The 18,295-nt window shown below is 35.9% G+C and overlaps 1 protein-coding gene across 2 annotated transcripts in view; it reads right to left on the bottom strand.

The window, feature by feature from the left end:
* MEGF10 (multiple EGF like domains 10) overlaps positions 1-18,295 on the bottom strand; it is a 165,245-nt gene that overhangs the window by 83,735 nt on the left and 63,215 nt on the right. For both annotated transcript variants that reach the window (XM_074199623.1, XM_074199624.1), the window contains exons 4-6: positions 15,135-15,235; positions 11,859-11,951; positions 558-804 (exon numbers count right to left, since the gene is read on the bottom strand). In XM_074199623.1, the coding sequence (XP_074055724.1) occupies positions 558-804; positions 11,859-11,951; positions 15,135-15,235 (441 nt within the window). The remainder of the gene's footprint in view (positions 1-557; positions 805-11,858; positions 11,952-15,134; positions 15,236-18,295) is intronic.

Here is an 18,295-nt window from a genome sequence, read left to right as displayed (position 1 = left end):
AATTGAATAGTAAAAAAAAAGACTGCAACTTAAAACTTGCTCACATAAACTGCCAAAGAATACTTAAAATTTATTTGATAAAGATGAATCCAGTACTTTAACCACATTGCCTTGCAAAAACCAAAAAAATAAAAGATGAATTCAGGAGAAAACCAGTGTACACTGAAGGTAAAGTAGCCAGGTGGTGTTAATGAAAGAGCGTGGGATTTGAAATAAGAATAAGAATTTAAGAATGAGTTTGAATCTGTTCCAACATTTACTGGTTAATGAGACTTCTTTGATTTTACAGAAGACGCTCATAGAAATGAAGGAACTTAGTCAAATAGCACAACTGGTATTTGAACCTAGGTCTTCTGATTTCAAATCTAGTGTTCTTTCCTCTATACCACATTGCCATCCAACAATTCAACAGTTAGTCATTTGAGAGAAAAAATGTGGAAATACAGATGTTTAGGATGAAGAGCTGCTTAAAGTGATTTAGAAGACTTGCTCTTAATGATATTCAGCATCCAACATATTTATAATATTATTCTGCATCCACTCAACACATCACTTACAAAGCTCCAGTATATCCAGGAGGGCATCTACATTCTCCAGTTACATGATCACAGGTTGCTCCATTTTGACATTGGCACTTCTGGTGGCAATCATTCCCATAGGTGCCCTGGTCACAATGATCTTCACAGCGCCAACCCTTGAAGCCTGAGGCACAATGGCAGGCTCCTGTGATAGGATTGCACAAGGCTCCATTCTTACATTGGCAACGACTACTACAGTGAGGACCCCAGTGGTCCCGGTCACATGCTGAGAGATAGGAAATGAAAGTATTAAAGAGATTGAGAGTCATTCTGGATATTACCTCAAGTGAATTAAGGCAAGTTCTTTATAAGGTTATTTCTTTTCTTCCTATTTTTATTATGTGGTTCTCTGAGACCAATTGGTTGTTGCTTTAAGTAAAGTTTCAACTCCTTAGGGAAAGTAAAGGCAATCAAGACTTTCCACAATTTGGTCTCAACCCAATTTTTTTAATTAATTTTTTTGTTTTTTTATTATTTATCATTCTGAATTTTTTACAATTCCCCCCTAATCTTGCTTCCTTCCCCCCCCCCAGAAGGCAGTCTGTTAATCTTTACATTGTTTCCATGTATGTATTGATCTAAGTTGAATGTGAGGAGAGAGAAATCATATCCTTAAGGAAGAAAAATAAAGTATTGTGTCTGATTGTTGCACTAATGGAATGAGCAAGTCCATTAAGGTTGATCATCACCCCCATGTTGTTGCTAGAGTGTACAATGTGCTTCTGGTTCTGCTCATCTTGCTCACCATTAGTTCATGCAAATCTCTCCAGGCTTCCTTGAATTCCCATCCTGCCTGGCTTCTAATAGAAAAATAGTGTTCCATCATGTACATATACCACAATTTGTTATGCCATTCCCCAGTTGATGGACATTCACTTAATTCCCAATTCTTTGCCAACACAAACAGAGCTTCTATAAATATTTTTGAACAAGTAATTTTTATACATTACTAAAATATTCTTGTTTAAGAATATAATATAATAAATATATAATAAATATATATAATATAAAAATATAATATAATAAAAAATATAGAACCTCATGAGAAATAAAGTAAAAGAGAGAGAAAAAAATGTGTTTCAGTCTGTGTTCTGATACCATCAGCTCTGTCTTGGGTGGATCACATTCTTTATCATAAGTCCATCACAGAAGTTGCTTCCATATTTTTCCACAGTTGCTGTTGCTGATTGTAATTCCCTCCATCCATTCCTCCCCACTACCATATATTATATTTTCTCTCTCCTTTCATTCTGTCCCACTTCCAAAATGTGCTGTACAGTAGCTGAGTGGTGCAGTGGACTGAGTACTGGCCCTGGGGTGAAGAGGCCCCAAGTACACATACCATCCCTGAGACCCAGCAACCACCTGGCCCCGTGGTCCTGGACAGGCCACCCAATCCCAGTCCCTTGCAAGAAGTAAAAAAAGAAAATGTGTTATATCTGACTACTCTCTCCTATGATCTACCCTCTCCTCTATCACCCACATCCCCTCCCTTTCCCCTTCCCCCTTTCCCCCTTTTCTCCTTTTTACTCTAGATATTTAAACTCTATTGAGTGTGTATGCTGTTTCCTCTCTTAGTCATTTCTGATGAGAGTGAAGATTTCCCTCATTCCCCCTCGCCTTCCCCCTCCCATATCATTGCAAAAAGCTCATTTCAAAAAAAAATCTTTTATACAAAATATCTTAGCCTATTCCACCTCTCCTTTCTCTTGCTCCCAGTACATTTCCCTTTTAGCCATTGATTCCATTTTTATAATATATGATATCTTCAAATTCAGCTCTCTCCTGTGCTTCATCTATAAAAGCTCCTTCTACCTGCTCTATTAAATGAGAAGGTTCATATGAATATTATCAGTACCATTTTTCTATGCAGTTCATCATCATTAAGTCCCTCAAAATTTACCCTTCTCCTCTGTTCTCTATGCTCCACCTGAGTCCTGTATTTGAAGGTCAAACTTTCTGTTCAGCTCTGGTCATTTCAACAGGAACATTTGAAATTCCCCTGGTTCACTGAAAGTCCATCTTTTCTCTTGGAAGAGGATGTTCAGTTTTGCTGGGCACTTTTTGCTGGGTTGCATTCCAAGCTCTTTTGCCTTCTGGAATATTATATTCCAAGACCTACAAGTCCTTAAGTTGCTGCTAAGTCCTGTGTGATCCTAGCTGCAGTTCAATGAAATTTGAATTGTGTCCTTTGGGCTGCTTGTAATATTTTCTCTTTGACTTGGGAGTACTATAACTTGGCTATAATATTCCTGGGGGTTGGTTTCTTTTTGATCTCTTTCCAGGGGAGATTGGTGGATTCTCTCAATTTCTATTTTGCCCTCTACTTCTAGGATATCAGGGCAATTTTCCTGTAGGAATTCTTTAAAAATGAGGTCATGGCTCTTTCCTGATCATGACTTTCAGGTATCCCAATAATTTTAAAATTATCTTTCCTGAATCTGTTTTCCAGATCAGTTGTTTTTCAATGAGATGTTTCACATTTTCTTCTAATTTTTCATTTGGTTAGTGTTGAAGTATTGTGTTTTGACTTCTTGTAAAGTCATCAGCTTCCTTTACCTCCATTCTACATCTGAAGGATTTGTTTTCTTCAGAGAAGAACTTTCTTATCTCTTTTTCTATCTGGCCAATTCTGCTTTTTAAAGCATTCTTTTCCTCCTTGAACTGTTTTATCCATTTGAACTATGCTGGTTTTTAACAAGTTATCTCCTTCAGCATTTTTTTTTTGCATCTCTTTGACTAAGCTTCTGACTTCTTTTTCATGTTTTTCCTGCATCTCTCATATTTATTTTCTCAATTTTTCTTCTGTCTCCCTTACTTGATTTTCAAAATCTTTTCTGAGTTCTGTTATAGCCTGGGCCCAACTTCCATTTTTCTTGGAGTCTTTAGATGCAGAAGCTTGTACTTCCTCATCTTCAGATTGAGTATTTTGATCCTTCTTGGGATCATAGACAAAGTATTTGTCAATGGTCTGGTTCCTCTTTTTACTCTGTTTAATAATTCCCCCAGCCTATGTCTGGTTTTGGAGTGCTTCTTGAGCTTTTGAGTTTTAATTGGGACACCCCCACAAGGGGTGTGAGGCTCTGATTGTTCTCCTGGTCTGTGAATGACCACAAGCACACCCCTCTGCCATGAGGCTGAGTGGAGGGAGGGGGGTTCCTGATCTATGGGGGGCCTAAACTGTGATCAAGATCTGAGACCGTGGCAGTCTCCCTCCACTCCCTTACCTTCTGGGGTCTGGGCATTCAGGGTGCATCTGCCTAGAGTCTCCTGCTTCCATTTCCTGGATCTGGGCTGCAGAAGCCACTGCCTCTGTGCCTCAGCAATTGTCCTGAGGGAATGGGCTTTGTGCTCACTCTGGCATAGGTCTCCCTGCTGATCCTCCAAGTTGTGCCTGTTGCTCCCTGGGGTGCAGGTCAGGAAACTGCTTCTGCTGCTGGGAACCATGGCTCCCAGGCATCCTGGGACTGTTTCCAGGAATCTGAAGTTCCTTTACTCTGGCAGTGCCACCCCTCTAACCCCATGAAGTGGAGTTTTCCCCCTATTTTCCAGGTTACCTTGGGCTGGAGAATTGTCTCACTGGATCTTTCTGTGGGTTCTGTCTCTTGAAAATTTAGTGAAAGTCATAATTTTAAGATTTTTGAAATATTTTTGAGAGAGCAGCTAGGAGGGGCTCTTCTCCTGTCGCCATCTTGGCTCCCCTCAAGGGCTAAATTTTATTTTTAGACAAAGATTAGCCTTCTCTCCCTTTTATTCCCTCATTTCCACTTTGAGAAAACCAAGAAAACAAAGACCCAATTAGGAACATGCATAGCCAAACAAAACAAAAATTTTCATTGGTCATATTTTTTTTTAAATTGTCAAAATCTGTATTCTCTGTCAGGGCAGTATTTTTATCATGAGTCCTCAGGAATTGAAGCCATTATGTTGATCAGAGTTCCCAAGTGTATGTGGATGTGAATGTGTGTGTATATTTTGTTTTAATCAATCAAGATCTTTCTTCTCATTCCCCATCTCAACTGTTTCTACACATTAAGAACACACACACACACACACACACACACAAACACAAACAAAAGCCCATTTAAAAATGTGTAGTTAATCAAAACAAATTTTCATTCTGCATTCTTGAGTCTTTTACCTTTCTTTCAGGAAGTGGGTGGGAATATTTCACAATTAGCACTGTGGAATCCTGGTTAGTCATTATACTGATAAGAGTTCAGCACAATAGTAATCCATCATATCCATATATCATCTTGCTTATCAATTCCTGAATATATGAGCACCTCCTCAGATTTCTATTCTTTGCCTCCTTAAAAAGAGCTATATATTTTTTACATCTTTTTTAGACATTTTGTTTGTTTAGGATTAATCCCCTCCTTGGGGTAGGTAGATGGCTCAGTGGACAGAGCACTAGCCCCAGAGTCAGAAAGACCAGAATTCAAATCTGATCTCAGATACTTATTAGTTGTGTGACTATGGGGAAGTCATTTAACCCTATTTATCTCAGTTTTCTCATCTGTAAACTAATCTGAAGATCATGAAGAAGGAAATGGCAAACCATTCCAGGATCTTTGTAAAGAAAACCCCATGGGCAGTAAAATCCATGGGGGTCATGAAGAGTTGGCACAACTGAACAACAACAATTTTTTTAAGTTCCTATGACAAAGACATCATTTCTAAGCTGTATAAATAATTGTTTCAACTTATTAAACTAAAAGCTATTCCAAATTGGTAAATGGTCTAAGGAGATGAATAGATAATTCTCCTGGGAAGAAACACAGCTATCTATAGCCACAAAATAATGTTTAAATAACTACCAATTTGAGAAATTAAAATTAAAGCAACTTTGAGGTTCTCTCAGTCAAAAGAATGGCAAAGCTGGGAGGGAGGGGAGGAGAATGACAAAAGTTAAAATGATTGAAGAAAACAAGTACATTGATGGTAGATCTATTAATTAGTTCAGCTGTTCTGAAAAATAACTTAGAACTATGACCAAAAAATTGCTATTCACATCCTTTGACCCAATGATGCCATTATTAGAGTTATAATTCAAAGAGATAAAAGAAAGGAAAAGACCTCATATGTACAAAAATATTTGTAGTAGCTCTTTTCGTGGTGCCAAAATGGGGGTAAATTGGTGAATATCTGAATGAATTATGGTAATACTATTATGCTGTAAGAAATGATGAAATGCACAATTTCAGAGAAATCAAAAAAGATGTGTACAACCTGACACAGAGAAAATTGAGCAGAACTAGGAATACTATTTATGCTATTTCTTAAATTACCAATTTTGAAAAACAAAAGAACTCTGATTAACACAATGAATGGGGACCAATGGTAAAAAATGTTACCTAATATCTGACAAAGAGATGATCAACTAATATGCAGAATGAACTATACATATATTAGCATAACATATGATAATTTATTTTGTTTGACTACACAAATTTATTTAAAAGTTTTCATTTTCTTCTTTTTCTGTGGGGGAAGGATGGAAGGAAGGAAAAATATTGATAATTTTAAAAATATATATAAACATATATAAAAAAGCAACCTGGCTCACAGTTGTTTCTTCAAAAATGCTTACTAATGAAAGCTACCATTTATAATTTTTATCTTCCTGGCATATAATAAAATAAAAAATGAAGTGTTATGTAACATATACATTTTGGAGTACTCAAAGAAAAACATGAAAATATATCAATATTCTATCCATTTACATACTGTACATAGTCATTTCTAAAACTAGAGAAAATAATATATTTTAAAATGCTGCCGATTATTTAGATTCACACACATGCATGTATACCAAATGAAGCTTTTAAAATCAACTGTATTTCCTGCAGTCTTGCCATTTAATTTACACAGCTGAAATCAAATGTTATCATATTAAATCCAGTTAAATTACCAATAAAATCCAAAACTTACTGTTTCTGAATTTTTAAAATATAGCATGAAATGTCTTATCAAGTTCAAAATATAATTCAATAATTTAATTTGTAGCTTTTACAACAAAATTTTCCATACTCATGAGAAAGCAATAATTTACTCCCTCCCCTCAAATCCAATGAAATTTAAATCAAATTTTGCATATAAAAATTTCTTCTTGAGAATAAGGATAAAGTTGGCGGATTTTATTAATACAAATTTATCATTAAGAATAAGCCAATAGGGGCAGAGCCAAGATGGTAATATGAAGGCAGGAATTCCTGGAAACTAGTTTCCTAAAAAAATTCCCAAAAGTCATAAAATTATGACTCTAGCCAAAATTTAGAGGGGCAGAATTCACAGAAAGACTGAATGATACAATTTTCCAATCCAAGACAACTTAGAAGATCTGTAGAAAACGTCTATTTCACCAGGATAGAGAGTTGGAAAGAGCTGCAGCGCAATTGGGCTGGAGCAAACCAGCTCCAGCCTTCCAGGAACAGCCCAGTGCAGAACCTAGGTGCCTGGGGGTGCCTGGGTCCATGGCAGAGGGGGCAATTTCCAAACCTCTTGACTCAGGGATCACTGGGGACAGCCGAATGGGTGGTAAGAAATCTCTGTCACACCAGAGTGAGTGCTATGCTCAGATCTCAGAGCAGCCCTGTGGTGAGAACTTGTCTTGGGAATTGGGGAAGCCACCCAGCACTTCCAGAGCTCCCAGCCTACAGATGGTAAGGGGATCCGGGTAGACTGCAGAGGTCTCTCTCTCTACTCTCCCTGGGGCAGGACTCTGCTGTTTGCCCACACATCCATCCAGGTCAAAGTCTGGGCCCCATACTTCCATAGTGGAGCCAGGACCCTACTCACATCTCCAGGGCAGAGGGGAAGGTTTGTGGTTGTCCACACACCAGAGCACAGGGAAGAGAGCAGTCTCATAAGACTTTGTTTGTTTGTGTTTTTAGTTTTTGCAAGGCAACACAGCTAGGTAATTATTAAGTGTCTGAGACCAGATTTGAACTCAGGTACTCCTGACTTCAGGGTCAGTGCTCTATCTACTGGGCCACCTAGCTACCCCCTCATAAAGACTTTTGGAATTAAGGTCCCAGTGGGGTGTCCCCAAAATCCCCCCCAAACCTTGGAAGTGCAGTAAATCACTTATAGGCTGAAAAAATGGGCAAACAACAGAAAAAGAAGAATCTGACCATAGAAAATTACTTTGGTCCCATGGAGGATCAAAATATATACTCAGAAGATATCAAAGTTGAAACTTCTGTATCCAAAACCTCCAAGAGAAATAGAAAATGGGCTCAAGCCATGGATGAGCTCAAAAAAGACTTTGAAAAGCAATTAAGGGGGGGGGTAGAGGAAAAATTGGGAGGAGAAATGAGAGTGATGCAGATAAATCATGAGGACCAAGTCAGCAGCTTGATGAAAGAAATACAAAAATTATTGAAGAAAATAAGATGTTAAAAACTAGCTTAGGCCAAATGAAAAAAGCAACACAAAAAAGACTAAATGAGGAGAACGCCTTAAAAATCAGAATTGGCCAGCTGGAAAAGCAGATAAAAAAAAAAAGCTCTCTGAAGAAAATAATTCTTTTGGGGGTGGCTAGGTGGCGCAGCCGATAGAGCACCGGCCCTGGAGTCAGGAGTACCTGAATTCAAATCCGGCCTCAGATACTTAATAATTACCTAACTGTGTGGCCTTGGGCAAGCCACTTAACCCCATTTCCTTGCAAAAATATTTTTAAAAAAAGGAAAAAAAAATAACTCTTTCACATGAAGAATGGAACTAAAGGAAGTTGATGACTTGCAAGAAATCAGAAAGAAACAAAGCCATACCAAAAGAACCAAAAATTAAAGAAAATGTGAAATATCTCATTGAAAAAACAAATGACCTTGAAAACAGATCCAGAAGAGATAATTTAAAATTATTGGGTTACTTGAAAATCACGACCAGGAAAAGAGCTTAGACTTCATTTTTCAAGAAATAATACAGGAGTGGCTAGGTGGCACACCACCCCCTGAGTCAGGAATTCCTGAGTTCAAATCTGGCCTCAAACACTTAATAATTACCTAGCTGTGTGGCCTTGGGCAAGCCACTTAACCCCACTGCCTTGCAAAAGCCTAAAAAAAAAAAAGGAAGGAAGGAAGAAAGAAAGAAAGAAAGAAAGAAAGAAAGAAAGAAAGAAAGAAAGAAAGAAAGAAAGAAAGAAAGAAAGAAAGAAAGAAAATAGAAAAATTGCTCTGAGATCCCAGAAGCAGAGGGTAAAATAGAAATTGAGGGAATTCATTGATTTCATTGATGATCTTTTGAAAGAGATCCCAAAAGAAAAACTCCCAGGAATATTATAGCCAAATTCCAAAACTCCCAAGTCAAAGAGAAAATAGCAAAAGCTGCCAGAAAAAAAAACAATTAAACTACCGTGGCTCTATAATCAGGATTACACAGGATTTGGCAGTGCTACATTAAGGGCTCTTAGGACTTGGAATATGACATTCTGGAAGGCGAAAGATCTTGGTTTACAACTGAGAATCAACTACCCAGCAATACTGAACATCTTTCAGGGGAAAAGATGGACTTTCAGTGAAATGGGACTTTCAGACTTTCCTATTGAAACAACCAAAGCTGAACAGAAAATTTGATCTACAAGTACAGGACTCTGGTGAAAAATAGGGGGGGGGGGGACATGAAGGACTAATTATGAGGAACTAATTGAACCTTCTCATTTATAAGAGCAGTTAGAAGGAGCATATATAGACAAGGCACAGGAGGGAGAGTTGAATATAACAATATAATATGGTATAAGATGGAGTCAGTGGGTGATAAAGGAAAGTAATGGGAAAAAGGAAAAGGAGAAGAAGGGGCTAAGATATTTCACATTAAAAAAAGTCAAGAAAAAGCTTTTGCAATGGAGTAGAAGGGGGGGGAGGCAAGGGGGAGTGAGCCTTCATTTTCATCAGAAATGTCTCAGAGAGGAAATAACATAAACACTTAATAGGGTTTAGAAATCATTATTACCCTAGAGAGAAATGAGAGGAAAGGGATGAGATAAAGGGACTGGGAGGAGGGGAGGGGGAATAGGTGATAGAAGAGAGGGAAGATCGTGGGAGAGGATACTCAGATACAACACACTTCTGAGCAGGGACAGGGTGAAAGGAGAGAGAGAGAGAGAGAGAAAACAGAATAAATGAGAGTGGGGAGGAATAGAGTGGTGGGAAATATAGCTAGCGATAGCAACTGTGGGAAAAGATATTGAAGCAACTTCTCTGGTAGACTTATGATAAAGAAGGCAACTCATTCCAGAGACAGAGCCACTGGATTCTGAACACAGACTGAAGTACACTTTTATTTCTCTCTTACTATTCTTTAAGTTTCTCTATCTTTTTTGGGAGGGTATATGTTCACTCTCAAAAGATTATTGTAATAAAATAAAATAAATAAATAAAAATAAAAAAACACAAAAAAGAAATAAAAAAGAAAAAGAATAAGCCAATAGGGACAGTTAGGTGATACAGATGATTGAGTACTAGCCTTAGAGTCAGGAGGATCTGAGTTCAAATGTGACCTCAGGCACTTAATAATTACCTAGCTGGGTGACCTTGGGCAAGTCACTTAACCCTGTTGCCTTGCAAAAATTAAAAAAAAAAGAAGTCAATAGATCTCTGGGTAAGGAAAGAATTTGTGACCAAACAAGCTATATAGAATATTACAAATGCTAAATGGATGTTTCATTATATTAAATTAACAATGTTTTGTACAAACAAAATTAAGATAACCAAAACTAGAAGAAAATCAGAAAACTGGGGGGGGGGATTTTTACTGCAAATATTTCTGATAAAATTCTCATTTATAAAATATAGAGAGAATTCAGTGAAATTTATAACAATATGTCATCCCTTAAGTGGTAAATGATTAAATGATATGAACAGGAAATTTTCAGACAAAGAAATCAGAGCTATCTATGTTCATAAGGAAAAAAATGTTCTCACTGTTGATTAGAAAAATGCAAATCAAAACAACTCTGAACTACTGCCTCATAGTCATCAGATTGGCTAAAATGATTGAAAAGGAAAATGATAAATGTTAGTGGGGATATGAGAAAATGGGGTCACTAATATACTTAAAAAAATTTTTTTTGCAAGGTAGTGGGGCAAATTGACTTGCCCAAGGTCACCCAGCTAGGTAATTATTAACTGTCTGAGTTGGTCCTGACTCCTGGTATAGTAAAGTACTCTTGCTACTGTGTTACTTAGATGCTCTTCAGTAATATACTTTAGGTGAAGTTGGGAGCTGATCCAATTATTCTGGAGAGCAATTTGGAACTATGTTCAAAGGGCCATAAAACTATTTATAATCTTTAATACAGCAATATCATTACCAGATTTGTATCCTGAAGATTGTTTTTAGGAAGGAAAAAGAACCAAATTATATAAAAATATATATTTATAGTAGCTTTTGTGATGGCAAAAAAATTGAAAATTGAGGGAGATGCCCCACCAATTGGGAAACAGATAAACAAATTGTGATATATGGTTTTAATGGATTATTGTGCTATAAAATATAATGAGCAGGATGATTTCAAAAATACCCAGAAAGACTTACATGATCTAATACTGAGTGAAATGAGCAGAACCCAGAAAATATTTTACATAGTAACAGCAATATTATATGATGAACTACTGTGAGATGCAGCTATACTTAGCAATATAGTGATCCAAAACAATTCCAAAGGACTCATGATGAAAAATGCTATCTGCCTTTAGACAAAAAAACTGATAGTTTTTTACAGACCAAAGCATGCTATTTTCCTTTTTCTTTCTTTCCTTCCTTCCTTTCCTTCCTTTATTTCTGGGTTGTTTTTCTTCCACAAAATGAGTTAATTTGAAAATAATTTACATGATTGCATATAAGCTTAGTGCTTCAGGGAGGGGTTAGTAAACAGAAAGATGGATAGAATTTGAACTCAAAACTTTAATAAATGAATGTTTAAAATATTTTTACAGGAAATTTTGGGGAAAATATTTAACAAAAAGATAAGCCAATGAAAAAGGATTTAAAATGGATTGGAGAAGTCACTTCAATTACCTTATTGAGGATAACAACAAAGGATATTACAATTTGTCATAAACTCTAGAATGAAAAGATTACTTGCATAATAAAGCAACAATTCCTTGCAGAGTAGATTTAAGGAATTATTATTTGAGAGATAGATCCTATGTTATCTTTGGAAAAAAACTAAGCACAAGAGCAATCCAGTTTTAAAAAAAATTCTACTAATTCCCAAACAAGAAAGTTCATACAGTAAAAACAATTCAAGACAGCAAACAGCAGGTGTAAACTTACCACTGGAGCAGTTGGTTCCACCCCAGCCAGGCTCACACTGACAGGTGTTTGGAGCAATACATCGGCCATGGACACATTTATCAGCACAGTGGGCTATCAGAAAAAAAAATCAATAAAATAAAGGAACTTTAGATAGACACACACACACACACACACACACACACACACACACACACACGGCTTGTACTGTGCAGCTGTTTTATATCCTAGTCTTAACAAGCATTTTAAAAAAATTCATGCTTGCTAATTTTAATTTTCTTCATTGAAAGAAGGCAGCCTAGCCATACCAGATTTCAAACTATTACAGAGCAGAACTCATCAAGACAATATGGAACTAAGAAATAGTGTAGTTCGTCAGTGGAATAGATTAGAGAATTTTCTTCATTCATTCTTCAACCTTCTTATTCATTGTATAACCTCATAATTTACCCTTGTTTCTAGATTTCACCAGACAATCTTTCATAGTTACTCTTTAAATTCTATTTCATGAGAGGCTACAAAGTGGCACAATGAAGAGAGTTCTGGGGTCAGGAGGTTACAAGTTCAAATACAGCCTCAGACAATTACTGTGTGGCCTTGGGCAACTGGACTGCCTCACATAATAAAATAAAATAAATTCTATTTAATGGTAAGGAATAGAGAACTTAAAAGAGAAAGTGGAGGATCCAATATTTATTTAATCAGCATTTATCCAGTCTCTTCTGTCTTTGTGTGTGTGTGTGGGGGGGGCACTATATGTTTGTATATCAAAACACAATACATTAAGATAAAGTCAAGATTTTGTGATTTATGAGAGATATTATAAATACACAAATAAATAGAAATGCCTTGAAACTAACAAGAAAGTTGAATCCCACATAAGAATGTTTTCAGAGAAGATCACCAACTCTGTTGAGGAAAACTTTATAGGATTTTGGGCAAAGCATGAAGAAAAAATACTTCAGGGCAGGAAAGTCCCTGTCATTGAAAAAAATGCATTTGATATAAGTATTGAAAGCCCTATTTTTTGAACACCCATATATATATATATATAGATAGATAGATAGATAGATAGATAGATAGATAGATAGATAAATATAATGTGAGTGTGTGTGTGTGTGTGTGTGTGTGTGTGTGTGTGTGTGTGTGTGTATATAAGGAACCAAAACCCTGTGCTTACAAATCTAGCATATGTTAACCCAAATCGTTCAGTTACCCTACTTAAATAGCTATATAATGATACCAGTTGAGTTTGGCAAAAACATTCAGTTATAGAGGGACACTCCCATCCCAAATCCTATCATAGACAACAACTTATTCAGAAAAGTGGCAATAAGACAATATCCATGGAGGACACATATCTAACCAGAGACCTAAATAGCCAGGACAGTATGGAGTTGCTTGGACTTAAAAGGCATCTCTAAAGACAATGGAATAAATATTGTCAGGATGAATTGAGAGACAGTATAAATTTGTTAGTATATATAGATGGTGGTCCATGAGATAAATAATATGACAAAGCCTTAACTCTAATCATCTCAAGTGCATTTTTCTTGGATATGATACAAAAACAGGACAATAAGCTGTGTGAACAGTCACCTGAAGGAACTCAAAGAAACTGAGAAGTGAGAAGTATGCCCAAGGACAAACCAGTCCCAAATGGACTAAGGAATCTAGACATCCTGATACATGGAGTAAGACTAGGGGCAATGCCAATTTTATTTGCAATTATGATAAAGGTAGCCACATACAGGCTACATACACATAAAAGAAAGAAAAGAAGAGAAAGAAGTATCTAGTACTGCTAAATAAACAAAACCAAGAATTCAGAGAGATCAACAGTGACTCTAAGTATATGAGTCAGTTCCATTTGGTAATTGTATAGAAGAATTGATAGGTGTCAATTCTGCTACCCAGCAGAAGCTCCTGGAATAACACTCCTCTACAGTATTCTCTTTAAATTGAGTTACAAGAATGAGCAAGAAAAAATAATCCCATTCCTTTTTTTCTCTTTAACATCCTGAACTCAATAAGGAAAACTGATTTCATAAAGACTGATTTTTTAAAAGGTTCTTCTTTAAATACATCAGGTCCCAATACAAATTCATAAAAATTTCCACAATGCATCCAACAACTATTCACAGATAGTCTCTTTGGCTTGATATCAAACCAGAGTAAAGACCTTTAATAAGAAGCTTGTTGATACCATTAGGATCTTCATTAATCCTACAAGCAACTCATAATACTCATTACTTAGCTTGAAGTGGAAAGAGGACCGGATTTGGAGTCAAAGTACTAGAATTCAAATTCCATCCCTGCCACTTACTGTGAGCACTTCACATGCTTAATCCTCAAATATGCAGTAAAAGAGTTGAACTAAATAATCTCTAAGGTGCCCTTTAGCTTTAAACATGTGACATTTATTTCATGAAGACTTTATAATTTATTTAAGTAACCAGAGGCAGAGTCATAAATGATAAGCATTCTGAATTCAGTCAGGAAAAAATCCAGATTCTAATTCCGCCTCAAGCACCCTATAATTTGGTGACCATGATGAAACCACATAATCTCTCTGAACTTTTGTTGCCTCATTTGTAAAATTAGGACAATCATATTTCTTACTTTACAGGACTGTTGTGGGATAATGTTTTTTCACACACACATTTATTACGTATACTTTTTATATAAGCATTTTCTAAATATTAAAGTGCTATGCAAATTTTCATTATTCTTAATTTATTTAACTAGGTACTCTTTAAAAATCTCAGTATGAACTGGTAGGAAATGGGATGGAGGGAGGGTAAGGGGTCATAACAAAGAAGGGAAGAAGGGGAAAGAGATTCACTTGAAATACTGAGAGAATAATTATAGAACATTCCACCAGTTTTAATAGTTCTCTAGTCTGTCCTAGGCTTCTTTATATCACTTGGTCAGAGAAAATCAGGACACTGACCTGCTCTATGACCTATTCTAATGACTGCTCATCAGTTGTCAAAGAAATCTTTGTTAAATAATTGCAGCTAAATCTGTCATTGCCTTGAATAGTCTTTTTTTTTTTAAACAATCCCTTGCTTTTTCAGTGTTTGCCTTGAGCTAAACCATTTGAAATTTAGTGGCTGACTAGGAAAATACTTTGACTTCTCTAACTCTTACAACTTAAGAATGGCTCAGACAAGTTTTAAAAGGAAGGTCAACTTCCCATCGACTCCTCTTGACTTGAATCTGAGGACTCCTTTCCAGAAGCAATCCAGTATCTGGTAAAACAAAGAATTTTAAAGTGAAAAAAATTACACTTACGAATACATATTTCCATGCTTTCATAAAATCCAGGACAACATTGGGATTTACGTCGGTACATAGTTTTTTCTCCATGACGATATGCTGTTCGATAACTAATTCTATATAGAGAGAGGGGGAAGAAACCAAGTTATTATTTTTTGATTCTCTATTTGGATTGATTTGGGATAATATGTAATTTAAAAGTTTAAGATTAGTATTCTATCAAATGAAGTATATGACACTGAAAACAAAATAATTAGGAAGAAACTTAAAATGGAATTTTTGACTAATATCATCATATCAGCTTCTTTGACTAAGGATAAAGCAATCTGGATCATTTAAGCTAAATTATACAATGATTCAAAGATCAGTGTTTTTAAAAATAGCCATTTCCTTATAAGATTATTTCCTACCTCAACTTCACTAAGATTATTTCTTAGATGCATATAAGGAACTCATTTTATTTCCCTTCCAATCAAGCAACCCACAAGTATTTTTGGTGGGCTAGAAATTGGGGTGGTCATGAAGCTACAAATACAAAGAATGAGACAATCCTTATTCTCGAGGCACTTACATTCTAATGGAAAACATTCTTATTACCTCTTGAATAAAATATAATAAACTCCTATGGGCTTTTAGAGAGTTCCACAAGCTAGTTCCAATCTATCTTTTCAGTTTACCCTCTTGAATTCTATGGTCCAATAAATTGGCTTTTTCTTTATTCCCCCCCCCCCCCCCCAAAGACTCTACCTCCTAGCACCATATCTCCTATCTCCATGTTGTTACAACAGCTATCCTCTGTGTTTGGTATATTATTCTACCCATCTTTGTCAAATCAAATCAGATCACTAAGTGTATTAAGTGTTGGGAATAAAAACACAAACAGAAAGACTGTCCTTACTCCTCTAATAGGGAAAATAAAAAGGGGAGAGGAGAAGAGATCAAAAAGAAGTCTAGAGAGTCAGGAATACAAACTTGATTGGAATGAAAACCAGGTTGACTTGGATGACCTTAAAATGGAGGTGCTCAGAAAAACTAGAGGGCGGGGCGACTCAAAAGGTTCTTCCAATGTGTAACATCCAAGGGTGTAATGAGTTTCTAGGCTGAAGAATTTTCAGGTTATATGCTTTTGGGAGTGGCTCTCTCTAGTATCCAAATTGGCTCCTGTTATTCCAATTGGTAGATCATATATGGCTTAGAAACAATAAGTCCCAAGAAGATTAGCTTCCTAGAGTTAGTTTTCCAGCATCACATTCCTGAAAATGCCATGTGAGAAGGGTTCAGGAGATCCCCATTCCTCTAGGATAAAGACTATAACAGGTGGCTCCATGACTGAAAAACTCACTGAACCACTCAGTGTCCTAGAAATTCTTTGAGACAAAAAGATGCAGAGGAAATGTCAATTTGCATTTGTCAAGGAAAATCTCTATAGGATTTACCTATACCATGAAATCACAAACCCAGTTTTTAAAAACATATATATATACACAATACAATATATATATATATATATATATATATATATATATATATATATATATATATACATATCACAAATATGATACCTTTTGATATTAGTCATTTTGGGAACATCATCCTTACCAGATTGAATATGACTTTGTTAGAAACAATAATAATTAAAAATACCAGATACAGACCACATTGTCTTGTTAGATTCATGCCTCATTAAGAAGGAAGTATGCTAAATTATCTGCTCTCTTGAAACATCATTACTTTTTCAGTTAGTCAGACTTCAACTTTTTTTTGTGATTTTTTCACAATCAGTTTGTATACATGTTTCCACTCTTTTGTTGAAGTTTTTATATTCTTTGTTTCTTATGTTTTAGCAATATTAAATTGTATTTATGTGCCAAAATTTGTTTAGTCATTACCAAGGGGTGGCTTCTTGCTGTGATTCCAGTTGCTTACAACCACAAAGAGTGCAACAATGAATATTTTGGTACATATTTATCCTTTACTTTTGCCTTTCCCTTTGTGGAGGGTATGTGATCAGTAGTAGTATTTCTGGGGCAGGGGGTATGGACCTTTCAGTCCTCTTTTGCATAATTCCAAATTAATATCCAGAATAGTTGGACTAGTTCATAGTTTTACCAAGAGAATATTAGTATATCTGCCCATACAGCCTTTCCAATACTGACTATTCTCATTTTTTGACATCACTGTTAAACTGAAAACTGTGAAACCTCACAGTTTTAATTTATATTTCTTTTATTATTAAGGATTTGGAGTATTTTTAAAAGTCACCTTTTTGATTAATTTATTGATTTTCATCAATATGTACATGTATATTTTTAAATTACAAAATTTCCTTCCACCTTCCCCTCAGCAGTAGTCAGGTTAGTATTGTACATATATAATTTGATAAACATGTTTACAGATAAGTAATTTTCTGTATAAAGAATTAGAATTAAGGGAAAGAGATACATGAGATAATTTTTATAAAGTGTTCATCAGATTCTGAAGAGTTGAGTTTTTTGGTGTGTTTTTGTCTTTTTGCTTTTCTTCCTTTGGATGGATTTACTTCTATCATCTTCCTTTTCTTTTTTTTTTAATATATTTTTGAATTTTACAGTTTTTCCCCAAACTTGCTTCCCTCCCACCTCCCACAGAAGGCAGTCTGATAGTCTTTACACTGCTATATATTGATCAAAATGGAATGTGTATGAGCAAGTCCATTAGGGTTGCTCATCACTCCCATGTTGCTGTTAGGGTGTACAATGTTCTTCTGCTTCTGCTCATCTCCCTCAGCATCAGTTCATACAAATCCCTCCAGGCTTCCCTGAATTCCCATCCCTCTTGGTTTCTAATTAAACAATAGTGTTCCATGACATACATATACCACAGTTTGTTAAACCATTCCCAATTGAAGGACATTCAATTAATTTCCAGTTCTTTGCCACCATAAACAGCTGCTATTAATATTTTTGTACAAGTGATGGTTTTACCCTTTTTCATAATCTCTTTAGGGTATAGACTCAGTAGTGGTATTGCTGGATCAAAGGATATGCACATTTTTATTGCCCTGTGGGCAAAATTCCAAATTGCTCTCCAGAAAGGTTGGATAAGTTCACAGCTCCACCAAATTGGTCACCTTTTTGAGAGCTAGTCACATTCTCTGAACTCTTATCTATTGGGGAATGACTCTTGGTATGGTATAT

The sequence above is a fragment of the Macrotis lagotis genome, chromosome X (genome assembly GCF_037893015.1).
Source record: "Macrotis lagotis isolate mMagLag1 chromosome X, bilby.v1.9.chrom.fasta, whole genome shotgun sequence".
NCBI lineage: Eukaryota > Metazoa > Chordata > Mammalia > Peramelemorphia > Peramelidae > Macrotis > Macrotis lagotis.
Note: the sequence above shows the minus strand (reverse complement) of the source record. Positions and strands in the feature narration are given on the sequence as shown.